At 38.0% G+C, this 20,938-nt stretch overlaps 2 protein-coding genes across 2 annotated transcripts; both read left to right on the top strand.

Annotated features, from left to right (window-relative positions):
- Nucleotides 1-3,876: 3,876 nt before the first annotated feature.
- On the top strand, nt 3,877-7,384 carry LOC143446602 (centrosomal protein of 120 kDa-like). The gene has a single exon (XM_076946317.1). The coding sequence runs from the start codon at nt 3,919-3,921 to the stop codon at nt 6,835-6,837; it is 2,919 nt and encodes a 972-aa protein (XP_076802432.1). The 5' UTR covers nt 3,877-3,918; the 3' UTR covers nt 6,838-7,384.
- Nucleotides 7,385-18,055: 10,671 nt separating this feature from the next.
- LOC143446992 (putative aminopeptidase NPEPL1) lies at nt 18,056-20,780 on the top strand. Its single transcript, XM_076946884.1, has one exon. The coding sequence runs from the start codon at nt 18,129-18,131 to the stop codon at nt 19,713-19,715; it is 1,587 nt and encodes a 528-aa protein (XP_076802999.1). The 5' UTR covers nt 18,056-18,128; the 3' UTR covers nt 19,716-20,780.
- The last annotated feature ends 158 nt before the right edge of the window (nt 20,781-20,938 follow it).

Consider the following 20,938-nt stretch of genomic DNA (forward strand, 5'->3'; position numbering starts at 1 on the left):
TAATCTGGTTATATTGGAGTTTCATTGAACGAACAAATCAAGATAGAACATTGTGACAGCAACAGCACAAAGACATGTTGCGGCGTTGAACGTAGAAACCAAAAGAGACTGAATGAATCAAAATGCACGCACAGTAAGAGGGAAGCATCGATTACGTCACGCAGTGTTATGCTTCGCTGATTCGATAGACGAGAATTCTATGTCGTACACAATTTTATATTATATTAAGTGATATATTTATCACAGATAAATAATAATTTTTTTGCTTGGATATATCTGATTTAACGTTCTCCTGTATAAATGAATGTAGCTTGTTTATATATTAAGTTTGGATATTTCTAGTTTGCAGTATTTTTCCAATTTTGCTATTATCTTGTCTGAAAAATTGAAATTTTGTAGTCAACAAATTTGTTAGCATTACGTTTTTGACACGCCCTACGGAGATCTACTTCTGTGCTTGACATGTCTGGGCAGTCCTTTGACAGAATCCTAGCACCCGTAAGTTAAGACGTGTTTCCAATAAAAATATAAAAATGCCAGACTCAACAGATCAATTCCATCGATTCCATCGTTCTGCTGAAAGTTTGGCAGAGAGCCAGAGAGGTCGACGTATTTTACTTTTTAATAAGAAAATAATTTAAAAAATAAAAACCACAAAATAACAGGAATATTTTTTGTTTTATATATTAAAATGTTGAGTGCCTGTCGTAACTTTGACCAAAATAACTCAACTTTTTCTCCAGAAAGTAACAATCTAGCTTGGTCAATGGTAAACTAGATGAAATTTTTTTTCTTATTCAAAATAACAAATGTCAATAGCTCCGCCAAACTTTCAGCAAAACGATGGACCTGTTGATATTTGAAGTCAGGCATTTTTAGTTTTATTTAATTGGAAACACGTTTTGACTTACGAGCTCTATGATTCTGCCAAAACGACAAGGTTTCTTTGAAGGGAAACGGTATTATGTTCAAATGTTAAGAGAAAGCTGGAAGATTGTGTGGCGGTAAACTCGATTTTTGGAAAGTAGTAGTTGTGCCATATGTTTTTGAAAGAAATCTGAAGTAACTTGTGTACCAGCGAAAGGTCTCACATAAAGTACGATACCGGTAGTTAAGACGATGTAGAGCGCAGACTACCCGTACTAAAATATTTTGGCAGCGTCTATTTCAGTATTTATTTCACCGGCTGCCTGTTACCGAATTTGGAAAAAGCTACTCCGGTAAACGGCCGGTTACGCAATTGGTATTGTCTTACTCCGGCAAATGGCGCCCGGTAAAATAGACAGTTATTTTACCGGCCACCGTTTACCGAAGTAGGAAAATACGGATATAGTAATTAGGCTAGTGTGTGAACATACCCTTTCCTAGTTACCACCGCCATTTTTTTGAGTGGCAAGATTTTTTTTCATTGCTTTTTGCAAATAGCTGTAGCCAAAAGGGGAAGGGGCAAAGGGGCCATGTCCTCCTTCCAAATTTCTTAGATTTGGACTCAATAATTATATTTCTCGACTTTAAGAGCAGACTTCAATTAAAAAGTTGGTCTTTATTACGCCTGCTCAATTTCCATACAGTGTTACGTCACAGACTACCTATGGTTTTACTACTCGACCATTGGTTTTTGCTATTGAAAACAGTTTGGTGTACAGTATCGTGTTTTATTTTCAGTCAGTTTTAGCTTGGTCGAGATTTGTACTGTGCAATTTCGAATTTCAAACGTTTAGCCAGCTTATTATATTAGTTTTGCAAAACGCAGTTTAATTTGATGGCAAAACCTAAACAAGCAAAATTGGATAGGTTTTTTTCTATAAAATCTGAAGATTTGCAGCCATTAAAAACATCAATTAGGCCAAGCCTGCCATGGAAACACTGATTGCACCTAATGTTAGTGCTTGTATTTCTGGCCATCAACAAACATAAGAAGTGAGAAAAACAAATGATCTCGGGTTTGTCCTTGATCATCATTCGCAGCTTCCCAAATGCCCCAAACAAAGTATTGTTATTTGCTTAAATCAAAAATATTCGCCCCCCCTAAATTTTGGGCTAGCTACGCCACTGAGTATCCTTTACTTTACAATGGAAATTGTGGACCTACTTTGATTATTTTTAAGTTACAAACGTTCTGGGCATAGGATTGTAAACATTTTGCTCACGTGAGTTGCATTTGGATTCCTTTATGCGATAAAAAAAAATGTTGAACATATGTTGCCTAGTTCTTTTTTTCAGTGGTTTGACTCCTACACACTGGGCTTGTCCAATATGATGTCTAGGCACGTGGTCAGTGACGAATCTGCGGCGTGTTACACAGGCTAATTTTGTTTGGCAAGTCAAGCAAAGTTTAAAATAATCAACTAGAAGTAAATACAAACCGAATTTTTACGTATTCCAACTTGCCACAGATACCACGCAAACTCTGACGCATTTGACATTGTATGCTACGCTGACCATGTAATGTGATTTCGTATCGAACTTGTCCAGTGTGCAGGATTCAAACAACTGCAAAGTTAGAACCAGGCAATATATTTTGAACATTTTCTTATCTCGTAAAGGAGTTCATACGCTACTCACCTGAATGAAATCCTAACAATGCAATGGCTAGTGGATCCACATTTTTTATTGTTAAGTACAGGTAATTGAAAAAAATCTTGCCACCCAGACAGTACCTCAAAAAGGGCCTATTGAAATGTATGCTAATTTTTCCGCTTAACCTAAAACCATTCCCCTTTGACCCAAACTCTCACTTCTCATGAGTAAATTACTAAGCCAGGCTGCGAATTGCGAACTATTTTTCAATTAAAAGGACATTTTTTCCGAAGCTTAAATTGATTTAAAAGTAATTTCCTCCGACCAAAACTCTCACCTCTCATGACTAAATTACATCAAAGATAATTTTGGACAAAAGACAGAAGTCAAACAATAGCAAGATTCAAACCCATCAAATCCAGCATATAAGCGCTTCGATAACCACTATGTCACCGTATAGTCTTCTTCCCCTCGTCCAATACGAGAGTGATCAACCTATCAGCGAAAATCTGCCAGTCACTAAAGTTTGATTCAGAAACTTGGGTAAATGCACGCCGGTGAAATAGTCACTTTGAAATATTTTTGGTTCGACTGAACCTATCAATGATAATTAATTAATTAAAGCAGAAATATATTAGTATAGGCCAGGGTTGGGCAAACTTGTTCAATGAAAGAGTCACTTGCAGGAAACTATAAACACTAGCGAGCCGCAAAATCAGTAATGATTGTCAATTTGTTTATTATATTATTAGTAGTCATTTTGGGATATTACTTTTCAGCTAGAAAACCCATAAAAACATGACAGCGAGGCGTACTTTGACCACCTTTGCCATTGAGTATAGAATCTATACCTGAAAACAATGTCGGATTCTATGTTTCGTGTTACGTCATAAACGAAATGCTGGTCTAAATAAAGAAAAAAATAGACAGAAACGTTCATAAACGGTACTCTTGGTAGCCTTTACAATTTTTTTGGAATTTTACGATTCGACTAGAAGAGCCACAAAAAACATGCCGGCGAGCCGCAGTTTGCCCACCCCTGGTATAGGCTATGTTTTTAAAGCCATTTTTCCATCACCATGGATGTTTGATAATAACTGAAGTAATTGTGAGGTTAACTGAATGTAGAATCTGTTTTACAGAGTTGAACCAGCCAACCATGTTTTCGTAAAATGCTCATACAAAATACTCACAACATTAGCAACTTGCTAAATTGTCAAAATAATGACAACTGGCAGTTATTTAATTAGATAATACTTTTGTTCTTGAATATAAAAAGTTAGTAATTTGCTATGATGAGAACTCACAAACCATAATTAACTTTAAAACTACCAATGTGTTTAATATCTATATTTTATTGCTCTATTTGTTTTTCAGCACTGTAGACATTAACTTGAAATGCAAAAAGAATCATATCTTATAGTAGTTTCTGTTCTTGAAGGCCGTAATTTTCCATCAAGGCCAAAGCATAAACTTGTAATAGAATGCAAATTCGATGGGGAACTTCTTTCTACTGACCCTATTAATCACAATGAGTCACCTAACTTTACCACTGAACTGGCATGGGAGATGGATAGAAAAGCTTTACATCAACATAGAATGCAAAGAACACCTGTAAAGCTGCAGTGCTATGCTGTTGACGAGCATTCAGTTAGAGAAAATGTTGGTTATGTGCTATTGGATTTACGTGGTGCTCAGCAGAAGGTCCAGCCACCTAAATGGCATAATCTGCTCAGCAGCAAATATTCAAGGTTAAAACCAGCAATAAAAATTTCTATTTCATTAGAAGATGATTCTTCTTCATCCCAGCCCACTTTTAAGGCACAGGAAGCACCTCCTCGTCCAATGGCTACATCATATGGAGATCAAATTCAAGCCGTTTTGAATGAAGATGAAGGGTACTTTCAGGTTGGGTTAGATCAGCAAAAATGTGAAATGTTTGTTCTTGCTGTTACCCTGGGTTCTGCATCTAACCTTGAGCAGCTCATATATGGGGATAAACCGCTACCTAACATAACGTCGGGTTTTTTCTTTTATTATTCTTTGTTTGGTAATGATATTGCAAATGATGCTTTTCACAATCTGCTGTCCCCTAATATTACACCTGAAAGAGCATCACTCAGATTAAGAAGCACATTAGACACTTTGAAAGCATTTTTTGCACAAAACTCAGAACTCAAAGTCCACTTATGCTGTGCTGATCAGGTACTGGGCTCAGCTGATATATCTTTCCATCCAATTTTTACGAAAAGAAATCTCTCGTCGATTGATACAAAACCTGTTATGGTAGATGGTGTTTACTCCCTTATTCCTCCCGGAAGAGACCTTGAACTGAAACAAGCCCAACCAAGAGTAGATGTTTCTCTGTGTTTACGAAAGGAAACTGTTCCGGTAGAAGCAGCAAATGATTCTACTGCCAAACCACTTGTGGAATCTGAAGCAGCGCCCAATGATAAACCAGTAAGAGACACAGATGATGTCACAATTCCCCTCCCTTTACTAAATGTCAATCCAACAAATGTTGATAAGAAGGCAAATCCAGTTCACATCCAAGATTCAACAGCAAAAACAATTGACACGGATAATGATGCCTTGAGCATTAATTCTGATGATAATCATGAAGATCAAGTGTTGAAACATGATACTGTGCCAAATTCTAAGTCAAAAGATACAAGTCAAAGTTTGGCCACAACAGATACACACACCGATGTTTCTTCTCCCATGCAGCATTACAGGTTTGCATTGGATATCTCAACCATTAGCACAGGACAGCTTCCCTTCAGTTGCAATTTGTATGTGAAGTATTCCTATCCTTTTTTTGGCAGCTTTGCACCAGTTTTATCTGGGAATGTTCAAGTGGGAAACAATGCTGAAGTGAGATTGCCGCGGTCGAAGTGTGTTTTTGATTTTGCTTGTCCCCATCAGCTACTGGCTCAAAATTTCAGATCATTTCCAATCAATTTAGAAGTTTGGCACCGTGACAAAGAAATGAAAGATGAATTGATAGGTGTGGCAAAGCTTCTTCTTTCAGATATACTCACTACAGACAAAGTAAAATTTGTGCAAGACCAGGATCTCAAAGGTAAATCCGGTCTCAGACAGACCTGTCATGGTTCAATTCCGGTGATCACTCCTGGAAAGGAGAAGATAGCCCACCTCAATGTTCTGACTGTTTTGGAAGATTATGGTGTTGTTGTTGATCAAAGTGTTATTCGACCAACAGTGAAAGAATTGAAGTCAGAAACCCCACCTCCTCGTCGTACAGTCCCTAAGTCACCAAAAAAGACCAGATCAGTTGATCCACGCGATACTGATGAATACAAGACTGCAATAGAGTTGGAATTGTGGAAATCTCAGGAAAAAGAAAACTTCACAAGCAGGTTAAAGGAAATGGAAGTGCAACATTTGAAACTTCTTGGTGAAGAATTTTCAAAACGAGATAAAGAAAGAGAAGCGCTTGTGGCCAAACAAATTTCTGAATACCAAGATTTAGAGAAACAATTGTTTGAAACAATTAGTGGATTGGAAAAACGAGAACATCAAGTTGTGGCTGCAGAACAAGAGTTAAACAGGCTTCGAGAAGATGCTTTACGAGAAAAAGAGAGATCGGTTGCTGAAGCAAAAGAAGCGAGTAAGAGGATGAAAGAAGACTGCATCCATCAAGTTCAACTGGAACGAGAAAGAAAAAGCCTACTTGAAGAACAAAACAAGAAACTGATGAAGCAAATAAATGATTTGGAGCAAAAATATGCTCATTTGATGAGCCAATTCCATGACTACAAAAATGAACAATCTACACGGCCAGAAATACGTTTGCAGGCAGAACTGAACTTGGCAAGGTTGGAAAAAGCTGAATTAGAACGTAAGCTTGAGTCAACCACCAAGTCAAAACTTCACTATAAACAGCAATGGGGAAGAACCCTGAAAGAACTGGCCATGATGAAAAAGCGTGAACAGGAACATGCCTTGGCTAATTTAAAACAACAACAGCAAGAATTGGAAACTTTAAAACTTCGTTATATGGCCACTGATGAAAAACAGGCTATTGCAGGTGATCAAGATCGGCTAAAACAAATACAAAGTGATATACAGAACATGCATCAAGACAAAGGCATCGTCAACCAGGTGGCATCAATAGCTATTGAATCGTGTCAAGAAAAACAGTACAATCATGACGAAATCAATGAAAGAGTGTCTCGTTTAATTGAAGAGCGTGATACTCTCTTGCGTACTGGGGTTTATTCCCATGCTGACAGAATAATTACTGAACTAGACAGACAGATACAAGAAGAAATGACAAGGCAAGCTAAATGCTAATATGATCAGGTAAAAATTTCCTGGTGCCACTTACTGTTCTTAGAACTAGCTTAGGTCTTGATTTAATTGGAAACAAATCATATTGCATATTTTTATACATGTTTGTTCTGAAGTTGTTCAATGTTCATGCTTACCTTGTTACAAAGAGCCTCTTTTGGAATGTAATTTGGTTGGCATTTTTCATTGTCTGTACCGTTCGCGTACAATTTTGTGGTTCCTAAGATGTATTATTGTTATTTCATGCAGATTGTTACATTCAAAACTTTTGTGAGCAATATATCGAATGCTAACTTTGCAGTTTAGCTAGTAGTCGTAGAGTTGCAAATGTTTTTGTCCCAGATTCAAGCTATCTTTTAGCTTCATTTTGATTTTTGAAAAATTTTATTTATGTGTACTTGTAATTTCTACATGTTTTTTTACAGAATATATATATATGCTGCTGTTTTCTAAATATGACAAACTTTGATAATAATCAATTTTTAGGAAGTGAGGAATAGTAAAGGTTCAAATCCGATTTATGTATACTATTAAACAAAATCGTTGAGAAATTTCCGCAAATTGCATATCATGTTTCCTTGCTCAGCGGCCAGATAGAATAAGAAAATAGTACGTAAAGAATTGAGTCTACTGACTAACGAGAAAAACAAAGATGTACTGGTATTTCTAACGAATCACAACTTAAAGCCTCCAAATAAACTGTTTATGCAAGAATGTACACTGTACAGTTTTATCAGATACAACTGAGGAGTGTGAGACTGTCATCCTCAATTATGGAGTCGTCCAACCCCTAAAACTAAGATCTTTATGAATTTGTTGGACGTCCTACGTAGGGCTTTAAAAAACCTATTTAGACCAATCAGAAGGCAGCACTGTTGGTGTTGTTTTCTAGCCTGGGAATTACCCTGGCAGTTCGCGCTTCAATGTCTGAGGTCGCATGCAGAATTAGGCTAAAAATAGCATGAAAGTAGCTAAAATTGTTTTTTTTAGACCAAAAATTCTAGTGTTTATTTTGCGCCTATGTAAAAAAAGTTTGAATCATGGTATTTTGATGGCATTTTATGGAATGGTAGTTCAAAGCATTACAAATTGACATGCAAAATTTCACACAGCCCCATGGTGGATTTTTCGAGTAATCAGTCTTTTAGTAAATTCACTGTATTATAAACAAACAAAGATTTTATGGTATTTTTTGGTGTTTGACGCCTCCTGAAGCAAACGCTAGTGTATTAGTATTTCCTACTTTGGCGTGTACAGTATTACCTTAGTTTGTACATTGCTTGATCTTTAAGCTGGGAAAAGTATACTTACTTTGTGTCAGTAAAAGTGATGAGGAATCATCGTCAGGTTTAGCCGTGCAGAGACTTTATTCAGTGCGAGGATAAAGATTATCATACCAATGTAATTACAGTGCAAGATATGTGTTCGAAAAAGGTGTTTTGGATATTTTGTATGGTTATTATTTGGATATTTTTCGCCATTGGCCTTGTTATACCAAAACATACAAGTACTAAGAAGTATGCTTCCAAACAATTAACAAAAGGAAAAAGGTGGCAAAGCTTGGGAGCTTAAAATGTTTAACTTTAACAAGATGTTAACGATACAGTGATGCTATTATAGCGCAACGTAAGACATTACGCTATGTATATATAGGCTATATGTGTGTTATTGAGCTGTTCCTGATCCACCACTGTTACTAACTGGATATTATTTTATTGGCAAATAAACGGTTCTACGTCGATTCAACCCAGGACGATTAAACCTAGAACGACTCAATCAACGTCTGTACAAGTTGAATAATCCTTGGGATGAAAATTCCTGGGTTTCCTCGATCGTTCATTGAATTGTCATGGGCTTAATCGCCCTAGGTTGAATTGACTGATCACCGCAAATAACATGTGCCGAATCATGGGCACAGCTTGACGCGGAGAGACGTCTCAAACTTGGTCTGTGTACCTCCTTGTCTTAATGATGACTGGCTCGAAAATCGAACTGTGAATACAGGAAAAACACAATGACTTTCTCGGCAAATAACGTAATATCCTGTCGCTATCTAGCGAACTGTATGACGAACGCTACACTTTTACGCTGGAAGGTTAGCACCAGCGAGTCGAACCGTAGCGGAAAACGGTATAACTCCGATTCAGGTTTTACAAAATTTTACTTTACCGCTTCAGGTTTGCACCTGGTGCACACATTCATTCCGCACCGGGTTTAGGTTCAGCAAATATGCTAATATACGGTTCGCTTCGGGTTCGAATGACACTATCCAACATATTTTTTCAAATGACATATTTTTCTAATTTCTTCAACTACACACTGCTCATGTTCAAATTCTTTAGCCCAAGGCATTTCATCATGAGAGTGGGTAAAGGTTTTCCACATTTTGAAATAACCAAAAGAAACACGTTTTCTATAACTATTGGATGAAATTATTGTACTGAAAAAGTGGTTACAATCAGGAAAGGTTGCACAGCGGTTCGTTTTTTTTCTCGTAATTTTCAATGGTTCATGTTCAGTTTGGGTTCAGACAAATTTATAGATAGGCCTATATTGGGTTCTGTTTCGGTTCGGTTTTCATAAAACATCCGCTCAAACAGGTTTAAAGGTTAACGTTTTTGGTTAGCCATATCTGCCAGAATTCGGTTTATTTGGCGCGTCCGTAATTTGTGAACGCGTTCACAAATTGCGTACGCATTCACAATTTACGAACCCAGAAATATGATATGTTGCTGGCCGAAAGGTTTATAACAAAGTGTTCATAAATTGCTTGAGCGCTAAACTATTGTGTAAAAACATAGCTCTGTTGGCCGAACTGGTCATTATTATACGCAATCGTAAATTGTGAATGCGTTTGTAATTTGTGAACGTGTTCGTAGTTCGTGTATGCGTTGACAATAACACGCGTTCCCATATTGTCAACACGATTGCAATTTACAAGCATGTAGGCCAATAGTTGAATCTATGATGACCTGTTTGGAAAATACAGTAAATTTTTCCACGATAATTCAGCGTGCATGCAATTTGTGAACGCGTAGCCTATGTAATTTACAAACACGTTATTATGACCCTATCGGCCAGGAAAAAATCAAACCTACGCGTTCATAAATTGCGGTTATGAACCTTTCGGCCAGGCAAAATATCTTACTTACCTGTTCGTAAATTGTGAACGGGTATGCAATTTGTGAAAACATGTTCGCAATTTACGAACGTGTTGAAAGAAGTGCATTCTAACACATATGGCTTGTAGTGGCCTGGGACTTTAATAACTTCATGTGAAAACGCCGTTTAGTACGTTACCAGGTGATTTCATAACATCCTAGTTTTAACTGAATGTAATCCCCATTGCCAACGCTTATTTTGATCGTTCGCACATTCTGAAATGTTCGTGCATTTTGTGTCGGATATTTCCGTTCACACCGCTCCACGCTGTTATAAGCTCAAACTTCTACGCGAGAAAACGCGCAGACGAGAGATACAGAGTCGTACGAACGTATTACGTTAGTCGTGTTGATTGTAATTCTTTAGACCTGTTTTAAATGGTGAATACTAAGTTTGTGATTGTGTGTAATATTCGGAACCTGTACAGTTCCTACAATAAAGGACCGTTTCTGATAAACTGTATCTGTAATATCGTAAGAGCTTTCGGCTAGCAAGAGGTTAGAGAATTCTAACCGCACGCAACCACGGAGTCAAATCATTAATTCAGCGGGCAAATTAAGTCAAAATAACAAGTTAAGACAGATCAGCTGTGCACCTGCCGCATCAGCCTCTGCATTTTTGCAAAATGCAGAGGTTGATGCACAGTTTATCAGTCTTAACTTATGTTATTTGGACTTAGTTTACCTGCCGAATTAATGATCTGACTCCGTGGTTGCGTGCGGTTAGAATTCTCTAACCTCTTGCTAGCCGAAAGCTCTTACGATATTACAGATACAGTTTATCAGAAACGGTCCTTTATTGTAGGAACTGTACAGGTTCCGAATATTACACACAATCACAAACTTAGTATTCACCATTTAAAACAGGTCTAAAGAATTGCAATTAACACGACTAACGTAGTACGTTCGTACAATTCGGTATCTCTCCGTCTGAGCGCTTACTCGCGTAGAAGTTTGAGCTTATAACAGCGTGGAGCGGTGTGAGCGGAAATATCCGACACAAAATACACGAACATTTCAGAATGTGCGAACGATCAAAATAAGCGTTGGCAATGGGGATTACATTCAGTTAAAACTAGGATGTTATGAAATCACCTGGTAACGTACTAAACGGCGTTTTCACATAAAGTTATTTAGAGCAAGTTTCCAAATATTAAACGACAATTGCAGTGTTATCAATAAACAATACTTCAATAAATAACTGGCGAACACTTTCCCAAGAATGATATAATGGTATTAAAAAAGACTTAAAGACTTCTCGGACTGGTCGAAAAATCATTCCACCGAAACGTTTCTCTGATTACAAACACAACATGTTGTTTTGTTTGCTGCTTACGTGTTTCTTTTTGTTTACATCAGCCGCTCAGGTGAATCTTCATCTGGACTCACAGCAATTTCTATTACGTCAACGTTCGTTTCTTGGATCGCTTGCATCGTGCTCAATCGAGCGTGGATACTGCTTAACGGGCAATCGTATGTTTATATGGCGAGTACCTTCGCACATCAACTGCCCCCCAACCAAGCCTCTTGGATCGCATAAGATGCTACTCGATTACAACTCTACGTCTTTATATAGAGTTTCCTTACCTGACCTCGGGATCTCGGTGCGTCACTGGAGGAAATGCTCCACACGTGCGAAAAGCTGCTATGGCGAACATATTCACTGCGACAACAACAACTTTATCTTTCGCTACCACCAATGTACAGAGCTGGACAGACTCGCTCTTTTTCGTCCTAACCTGCCAAGGCGTGTATCTTCTCAAACGCCACACTCTCAATTCTCGCGACTTCTTGCAACCTTTGACGGACAACAGGACGATCTTATTGCGGAAGTTCTCACTACTTTCAACGAAGAGAACAAGTTCCTACATTGTCAACTCACGAAGCTGATTGGCACACTCTACAAAGCAGTTGGGAAGATCTTCCCTACTGAGATACTCTCTTCTACTCTTGGACATCAAACCATGGGTTCCAGCCTTGGAGATTTTATGTCCAGAGCAGCATGTCATTCTATCAACGGTACCGTCTTACCGTCACTTGCGTACAGAAACGCATTTAGCCAACGTCCTCTCATCCAATATCGCGATCAAAACGGCCACAGTCAATACGGCCAACTCATTTCAGACAACATTGTCTTACCGGGAGTACATCTGCTGGAATCGTATCGACCAGCTAGAAGTTTTGTCTTCCGAGTTCTGGGACACACCGTCCTTTATCACAACTATACTTTATCGCACGAACATGTGCAGGTGCATCAACTCAACTTACCTTTGTCGCCTATACACGTCAACTACAATGCACCCGACTACGAGAAGATTCTCAACGAGCTACCTGACTCCGACTCGTTCACTGACCTTTAATCGCTGCTCAGCTCTATGTCTGAAGCCAACCTGCTTAAGGAACAAATGCGACATGTCATAACAAGTCTTACTACAACTGATGAAACTGCGATCAACGGCTCCTACGTCGCAGACACATTCGCGCACGCCGCAAAACAAACGCTACTCCTTGCACTGTCGCAGATTACGAATCCATTTCTCTCAGCCCTTATATTCATCCTGCAACTACTTGCCATGATGTGGGCCCTCTTCCATACCATCGGGTTTATCCGATCATCTCCGCACCATTTGCAGTATGCCAGATCCCTTGTATCCCGTATTCGCGCTGGGCGCCACCAACAGCAAGCACCAGATGCACGTCCACAACAAACTCAACCGTCGCCTTTGCTTCGACGTTCTCGTGACCAACCGTCTTCTTCTGGATCTTCTGATGACGCGCCACACACACTTTGAGTTTCATTATTTGTATCACCTTGTTTTTCAGTACCGTTAATGTCTTGTGCATATACCATTTTGCTGTAGTTATCCCTGTATGTAGTTATTTAGAGTTACCCTTCAACATGTAGTTATTCTGTCATATGTAAATTTCATTCTGTTGTTTGTTCATGCTCACTGTTGTTATCATCAGAATGTTCCATTTTAATTGTCAATTTTTTTCCCTTCCGTAGCGGGGGAGGAATGTAGTGGCCTGGGTGGCATTTTTAATACCATTATATCATTCTTGGGAAAGTGTTCGCCAGTTATTTATTGAAGTATTGTTTATTGATAACACTGCAATTGTCGTTTAATATTTGGAAACTTGCTCTAAATAACTTTATGTGAAAACGCCGTTTAGTACGTTACCAGGTGATTTCATAACGTCCTAGTTTTAACTGAATGTAATCCCCATTGCCAACGCTTATTTTGTTCGTTTGCACATTATGAAATGTTCGTGTATTTTGTGTCGGATATTTCCGCTCACACCGCTCCACGCTGTTATAAGCTCAAACTTCTACGCGAGTAAGCGCTCAGACGGAGAGATACCGAATTGTACGAACGTACTACGTTAGTCGTGTTAATTGCAATTCTTTAGACCTGTTTTAAATGGTGAATACTAAGTTTGTGATTGTGTGTAATATTCGGAACCTGTACAGTTCCTACAATAAAGGACCGTTTCTGATAAACTGTATCTGTAATATCGTAAGAGCTTTCGGCTAGCAAGAGGTTAGAGAATTCTAACCGCACGCAACCACGGAGTCAGATCATTAATTCGGCAGGTAAACTAAGTCCAAATAACATAAGTTAAGGCTGATAAACTGTGCAACAACCTCTGCAGGCTAACCAATAACCGTACAGGTTTATTTCACGGTCACTAAACCCAAAAAGTGCTTACACTGGTTTCTAGAAAAAAATTTAACTACTACCAAACCAATTGAAAAAAATTTAAGTTTAATTTAAGTTTTTTGAAGTGTGTCCCACGTTGTTTGCAACGATTATTGTAGTCAACACTGTTACGAAGTGATATTTAAATTTCGTTGGCAACATCAGAATAATAATTCTGTTGTTCTTACTCAACCTGCTTGAAAATGTAAAGTCATCATGAAACAAACGTTATTGTTCGACTCACTTTCAGCAACGACTTTAACGTCGGATGATGTAACACGGTTTAGCAAATGAATATTTTAAGCCTCTCATTTGACAGATGAACATTAAAATTTAAAATTGGTGTTTCAAAATTCAAATTTTCAAAACGTCCAGAGCAGGTTAATGTTTTGAAAATCTGCTGAAATTTCGAAGGAGAGACGGTCTGGTGTAGGTGTACAGAGATTACTCTGCCTGGCGCGATGGCGGCACTTACATTTAGTGTCAAATTATTGCTGCAATCCAACAAACTACTGAAATAGCCACGAAATCTGTGATACCTCAAAAGATCTGAAATTTACCATCAAGCAAAGCTATCGATTTTGCGCATACACGTGGTTGCGCCAAGGAGCAAAAGGTGGCATGGACCAGTATTACTAGGCCTAGGCCTAGTAGTACTTAGCCTAGTAAACTTTGGTGTGACGCGTGCACCATGACCCGGGTTGCACATTTGGGGTCGCTCATGCAGCACAGTGTTTGGTTCAAGTGTTGCAAAATCGGAAGGATTCCTTCCAGACATAGAGCCTTGAAGGAGGAGGTTTTTTTTCTAGAAACTAGCCTATTCCGCCAAAAAATCTTGAAGATTTTATTGTTATTATTACCGGTATATAGCTAGCCTATCTAGGCCTACGTTTGGGCGTTAAATTATATTAAAATCGATAGCAACTCACAACTGTAGTCTTAGTAGCCTAGTCTACCGAATTGCAGAGTATGGCAGTTTTCACTTTTCAGCAAGATCTTGCGTGCGCCAAAAAAACAAAAACGACAAGTGCAGGTACACAAAAATGTTGGAATGCACTTGAAGTGTGCTCTTATAGGTGCACAATAAGCGTACATAATAGTACCTAATGTACACAGCTTCACAAATTTAATCCCTAAGCTAAATCAATTAAAAATTGAGTGTGTATAAGTTCTGTTTAAGTTATGAAGTGCTAAATAATGCTCCTAAAACATGCGCGATGTGCCACAGTAGCTCATGTGCTGGGAAACAGCCAGATTGGAAAGTTTGGTAAGTGCGCAGGGGAATAAAATTAACAAAGTGCCTGAATAACCGTATGTTGGTCACACAACCTGTTGTTAAAGATAGACGGTTAGGTTAGGAGAATGGGTATGCAAAAAGTTGATTTTAGCTAGCCTAATTAAGATTTTATTGAAGTTAGATTTAGATTAGAAGATAATTCAGGTTAAGTTTAGGTGACTATGTTATAACATTACAGCATGTAGAGGCATGATTTCCTTATAACATTATTATACTTTTTATTTGATTCATATACTGTCTATCTTTTAGTCCACTTGTGGACCTCAATATTGTTCGCTCTCTTGGACACAGAAGCGGGATTCCGGTCCCTAGGATGGAGTTTCTTTTGTGCAGTTTTCTTTAACCATCCATTTGTTGTACTTAAGATATTCATTGTCATTTTTATCAAACCATGTCATTTTATATATTTATTTTGGTTATTAATATACGTGTTTTTAATGTTAGGGAATCTCTACCTCTACATCTTCCAACAGTGCAGTTGTTTCGTTGTTTGTATTATTTTGTATCTTAAATTCGTCAAACGTAGGAATTATTTTGTGAATTTGGTGGCCATAGCAACCTACCATCTTATAGCACAATTGTATTCTTGCTATCTTGCATGTTTTTAGCCCTTGGCTTTGTCACTATTTCCTGCTTGTTAATTGTTTGTGAGCATGTGTTTTATTTTGCTATGACTATAACGATTAGTATTCTAACTTTCACTCCACACAGTTAATGGAGTAAAATAAACAATACAATACAATTTAAGTTAGGTTAACAAGAAGTAAAAATAGTTTCCAACGTACAATTTTTTCCAGTTAAATAGTGACAGCCTAAATTTAATTACACATATAACTGTAAAAATTGGTCATTGTTTTTTTCTGGTTGTGAGGGTGATTTCTCACACAACTGCCTAAAATAAGCGAACTTTCCAATCTGGGAAAACAGTATTGAGTGTGCCTATGAATTACGATGCCAAACTCTGCAGTCTGGATTTAGTAGAGTCTGTGTATTCGTTATGTAACATTTGCAAACTATACATAGGATTCACCCCGACTGGAAAGTACGGTAGGCCTAGTTTTTGACAAGAAATCGTGCATGCAAAGGCAGATGTTTTTGTGTGCACCGAAGCCTTAATTCATTGTTTGTTTATTTAAATTGGCGTTCAAGCAACCAGTTCTTCTTTGTATGTTTATGTCAAACTTTACAATGCATAGATTAAGTACAAACAGACCCGGTAAAAAAAATTGGTCCTACTATGCTCTACAAAAGACTAACGAACTACGTAGCTTAGAGAGGCACCCAATGCTTATCTTGAACACCAATTTTGTTTCCAAAGTATGCAAGTTACATGCTTTGTTGTCAAATTCTGTAATATTAGTACATCGATATCAAAAATTTGGTATTAGAATTATTTTTACGTATTGGCTATTTCTGGTCCATTTTGTCTGGTTGAAGTTCAATCAGTTTCAAACAAAATTTTAAGTTTTTGTTGCATCTTACAGTAATGTTAATAACCTTTTGTATATTGACTATATACAGTCAAATCCGGTTAATTGCATAGTCAATTTGCCAAGCCTTTTTATGCGATTAAACGAATTATGCAAAAGTGCAAAGTCCACTTATTGTCTTACTTGCTGTGCAAAGCTGGTCATGTGTAAATATGTCAACACGCAAAACACTAACATTTATTGTGTGTTGTGATCATCGATTCATTCAAGCACGCAAAACACTCTAACATTTATTCTTTAATCAAGAAAAATACTGGCGATTGTTGTTTTTTAAATTTTATTTTGCATGCTTTCTTGCATTTGTGTTTCTAAACGAACAAATGTGGCCACGTCCGCCCCTTCAAACTGTAGTCGTCGGCGAATTGTATCAAGTGCCTGCAGAACTTCTTTATTTTTTGATGCAGTCGCAGCGATTGCGTCAGCAGAGCTTTCTTCGTTGATGTCGTCTTTTTCAACTTGTTTGTTTTGTAAAACTTCTTCACATATTATGGCATCATCTTAACGCAGCGCTTTCTTTATGCAACACTAAAATGAAACTAAAACCGTGCGAATGTTAATGTCTGCGTATTGACAGCAACGTGTTAATGCTTAAATTCGGCATTGTCTGTTTGATTGTTTCGTAACAAAGCGCAGTACAAGTCGCAACGCTTACGCATTGCGTGTGCGCTCCCAGTGCATGTTGTTTTCAATTTTATCTTTTAAAAACGTTTAAATAATCGAATAAATCACCTTCATTTAAGTGGATTACGCAATAAACCACTATGTGATAAACCGAAGTATTATCTTTACAAATAATGGACTATGGTTTGGGATTTGTGCTCTTTATGCGATAAAACGGATTATGTGATTATCTAGAATGCATTTAACTGGACTGGACTGTACTCCATTTATACTTTAACATATTACATTTTTGAAACTATGACATGCAATTATAGAAACTGGAAGCTAGAACCAAGCATTTAAATAGACTATGATGCTACATGGGGGCTAAGTCAGTGGAGCATCTTACAGTAGTTACCACTTACCAACACTAACTAAACCTTTGTAAGGTTGTAAAGCAATTAATAAGACAGTTCAGTGCTTAAAAGTATCTCAAGTGGTTACGAAAGATGCTCACAAGTGAAAAAGAAAGTTTTAGTTTTTTTTTAATTTTTAAGTGTCGGAAGTCATGTCCCCGCAATGAATGTACGCATTATTCATTTGATAGGTGTATGACTAATACCCATGGCCCCATAGGGGGCCACTAGCAGAGGCCTCACTAGTGAGGTATAGTGTAGTAATAGGAGAACACCAAGCAAAGTTAGACGCAGGGCATAGTGAGGCACTCCAAGCTGCTCACGTTTCTGTGCTTGTTGTACAAAGTTAGCGGCTCAAAGGCTACTGCACATGCAGTAGTGAAGTAAAAAGTGTTTTGCAATCAACAATCTACATTTATAAGGCACGGATTTTAAAAGTCACTGTAAGGGGACCACAAACCATGAATAGTTGACAACCACTGGACTGGTATCTGTGTTTGGCTATTGGCTTTCACAAATAAAATTAAAATTTGACGTTTGTTTCATTTGTAAAATCTTCTAAATTAATTTTTTTATTGTAAAAACAGATTCATCATATTAAGGTTGCACGTGTCTTCAAAAAACACAGTATGAGCTCGACAAAACTGAAATTTATTGGACAGCCTGCTAAAAGTGACCCTGGACAAGTTCCTGTTGCTATTATTGGACAAGCATCCAATCTCAAGAGGGCTCAGTGGAGTGATGTCGTACATCGTCTTGAACCCAAAGTAACTGAATCAGTTTTCAAGCGTGCTGTTCTCTCCTTGTCTCCTACTCCTACAGATACCTGTGCTTTGTGGAACAATGGAAGCAGTATTGGAGCATTCACAGACAAGACCAGCAGACATAACATGCCATCAGCTGCTTACCACATTCCCAAATTGCTGAGGGCCAGCTGCTTACATGGTAAAGGAGATGAAGTCATCCTATTAATCTGCAAAGAATCTGAGGCATTTGCATGTGGATGTGCAGTAGCTAGGTCATTTTCCTTATTTTCAATGCGATCTGATAATCGAAAACGTAGTCGTACGCTTACTATTGAATTTGTTATTGTGGGTGAAAATACATGCAACCCTCAAGAAATTGCCCAGTGTGTGCAAGAAGCAGCACATTCCATTCAAATGGCTGCACGTATAGTAGATGCACCATGCAACATCATGCACACCACTGCTTTTGTTCAGGAGGCTAGAGATGTAGGCAAAGAGCTTGGTATTGAACCTGTCATAATAAGTGGAGAAGATCTTGACAAAAGAGGATTTGGTGGGATTTATGGGGTTGGCAAAGCAGCTCCTTATCCTCCAGCCTTGGTTGTCTTAAGCCACCGGCCTGCTGACGCAACTCTTACTATTGCTTGGTGTGGTAAAGGAATTGTATATGACACCGGTGGTTTGAGCATCAAGGGCAAAACTACTATGCCAGGAATGAAGCGAGATTGTGGAGGAGCTGCTGCTATTCTGTCTGCATTCCGTGCTGCTGTTAAGCGTGGTTTTAAGCAGAACCTTCATTGCGTTCTGTGTCTGGCTGAAAACAGTGTTGGACCACTTGCCACAAGGCCGGATGACATTCATATCTTGTACTCTGGTAGATCTGTTGAAATCAATAACACAGATGCTGAAGGCCGCCTCGTGCTGGGTGATGGTGTTGCATATGCTTCTAATGACCTAAAAGCTGACATTGTTCTTGACATGGCCACTTTGACTGGAGCGCAAGGGGTTTCTACTGGTAAATATCATGCTGCTATACTCACCAATAGGGATGTTTGGGAAAGGGCATGCATAGATGCGGGTAGAACATCTGGAGATCTTACCCATCCACTTGTGTATTGCCCTGAATTGCACTTCTCCGAATTTAATTCTGCTGTGGCTGACATGAAGAATTCCGTTGCTGACCGTTCCAATGCACAATCATCATGTGCCGGTTTGTTCATAGGAAGTCACTTGAAGGGTGCTTTTGGTTTTCCTGGTGCCTGGATACATGTCGACATGGCTTCACCTGTTCACAGTGGAGAGAGAGCAACTGGATATGGAGTGGCTCTTCTGCTTGTCCTTTTTGGAGCAGCTTCGAAGGATAAGTTGCTGCAGCAGTTGTGTCCAGGTGGTTCAATTTTTGATACTGGTAGTGTTGATGGCATCACTGATGAAAACAGTGTAGCTAGCAAACGTCCTCGTAATGCATGACTTCATGAGAAACAATAACCATTTAAAAATGCTTTCGATGTGAACCTGAAACTCAGCGTGTTATTCCAAAAAAACGACAAATTTTTTGACTATTTTACAAATATATACAGAAATAATTAGGATGAAGACCATACAACCCAAACTATTGTATGATATATGTTTGTTTCTTGCATTACAATTATGCTGCGTGATTTTTAACATTGTATGTCATACTTTACTAATTATGTGTTTGTAGCCTTCACTCCTACCCATCTTGTACTTTATGATTTGTGTTGTTATCATAATGCTGAAATAATTATTATTTCATGACAGTAAAATCATCTGATATCATAAAGCTTGGGAAATTGGTTGTACAGTAGATGCTTAAATAGAAATTATAGCATAATTTTGATGCTACAATTTTGTTTTACATGCTTTTGAAAAGAAGGCTCTATGCTATATAATGTTTGCACTGATGTTGATTGGGTGAGCGGCAATTTTCAGAATTGCACTGTATTTTATTAATAATTGTGTCTTGCGATGCATTCCTTCAGTAAACTGTAAAACAAGTAATGTGCTCCATGTAGCCTTAATTGAATTTATACTGGCAACGTTCTGACAATAGTTTCCTTTAGAATAATGTTTTCATATAGCTTGTTTGAATACTTATGTATAGAAATTTTATAAAAGCTTGTTCAAATTCTATGCATAACTTAATTTGGTATGAGTGAAAAGCATAGAATTTTTATTGAATAATCAAATCATTTTTTATTGATTAAAAAAAAAACGAAAACTATATAACGGAGACATTTCCCACAGTAGTTCACTTGCTTATGCCATACATTTGTTGCAGTCTGCCATCAAATTGTGTAGTGAGGTTTTTCAACATGTCAGTCTGTAGTCTGCTTGCTCATATGCACAGATGACTTTGTTGATGGTTCTTGTCGCGTTGTCGGTTAACTTTGATGTTAAAGTTTTAATTATGTGTTTTGTGTGAAGGATTGCAACTTTCAGACTTTGTAGATGAATAAGGCAACTTGAATTAAAATGACTAATTGCCATACATTTTTTGATGTGAAATGTAGATTTTGGTTGGATTAGCATGAACAGTTTAGGTGCTGAATGTACTCCACTTAAATGGGAGTACGACAAATGTTTTAACCACTGGTTTCGGGAAAATTATCTCAAAGGTGACACAAAAAGTGATCCTTGTGCTGAAATCTTTCAAAAGTATCAGACTTGCG

The sequence above is a fragment of the Clavelina lepadiformis genome, chromosome 2, assembly GCF_947623445.1.
Source record: "Clavelina lepadiformis chromosome 2, kaClaLepa1.1, whole genome shotgun sequence".
NCBI classification, from domain to species: domain Eukaryota; kingdom Metazoa; phylum Chordata; class Ascidiacea; order Aplousobranchia; family Clavelinidae; genus Clavelina; species Clavelina lepadiformis.

What these genes read in the sequence shown, in the direction of transcription:
- LOC143446602 (XM_076946317.1), top strand. Translation starts at nt 3,919, where the DNA reads ATGCAAAAAGAATCATATCTTATAGTAGTTTCTGTTCTTGAAGGCCGT.
- LOC143446992 (XM_076946884.1), top strand. Translation starts at nt 18,129, where the DNA reads ATGAGCTCGACAAAACTGAAATTTATTGGACAGCCTGCTAAAAGTGAC.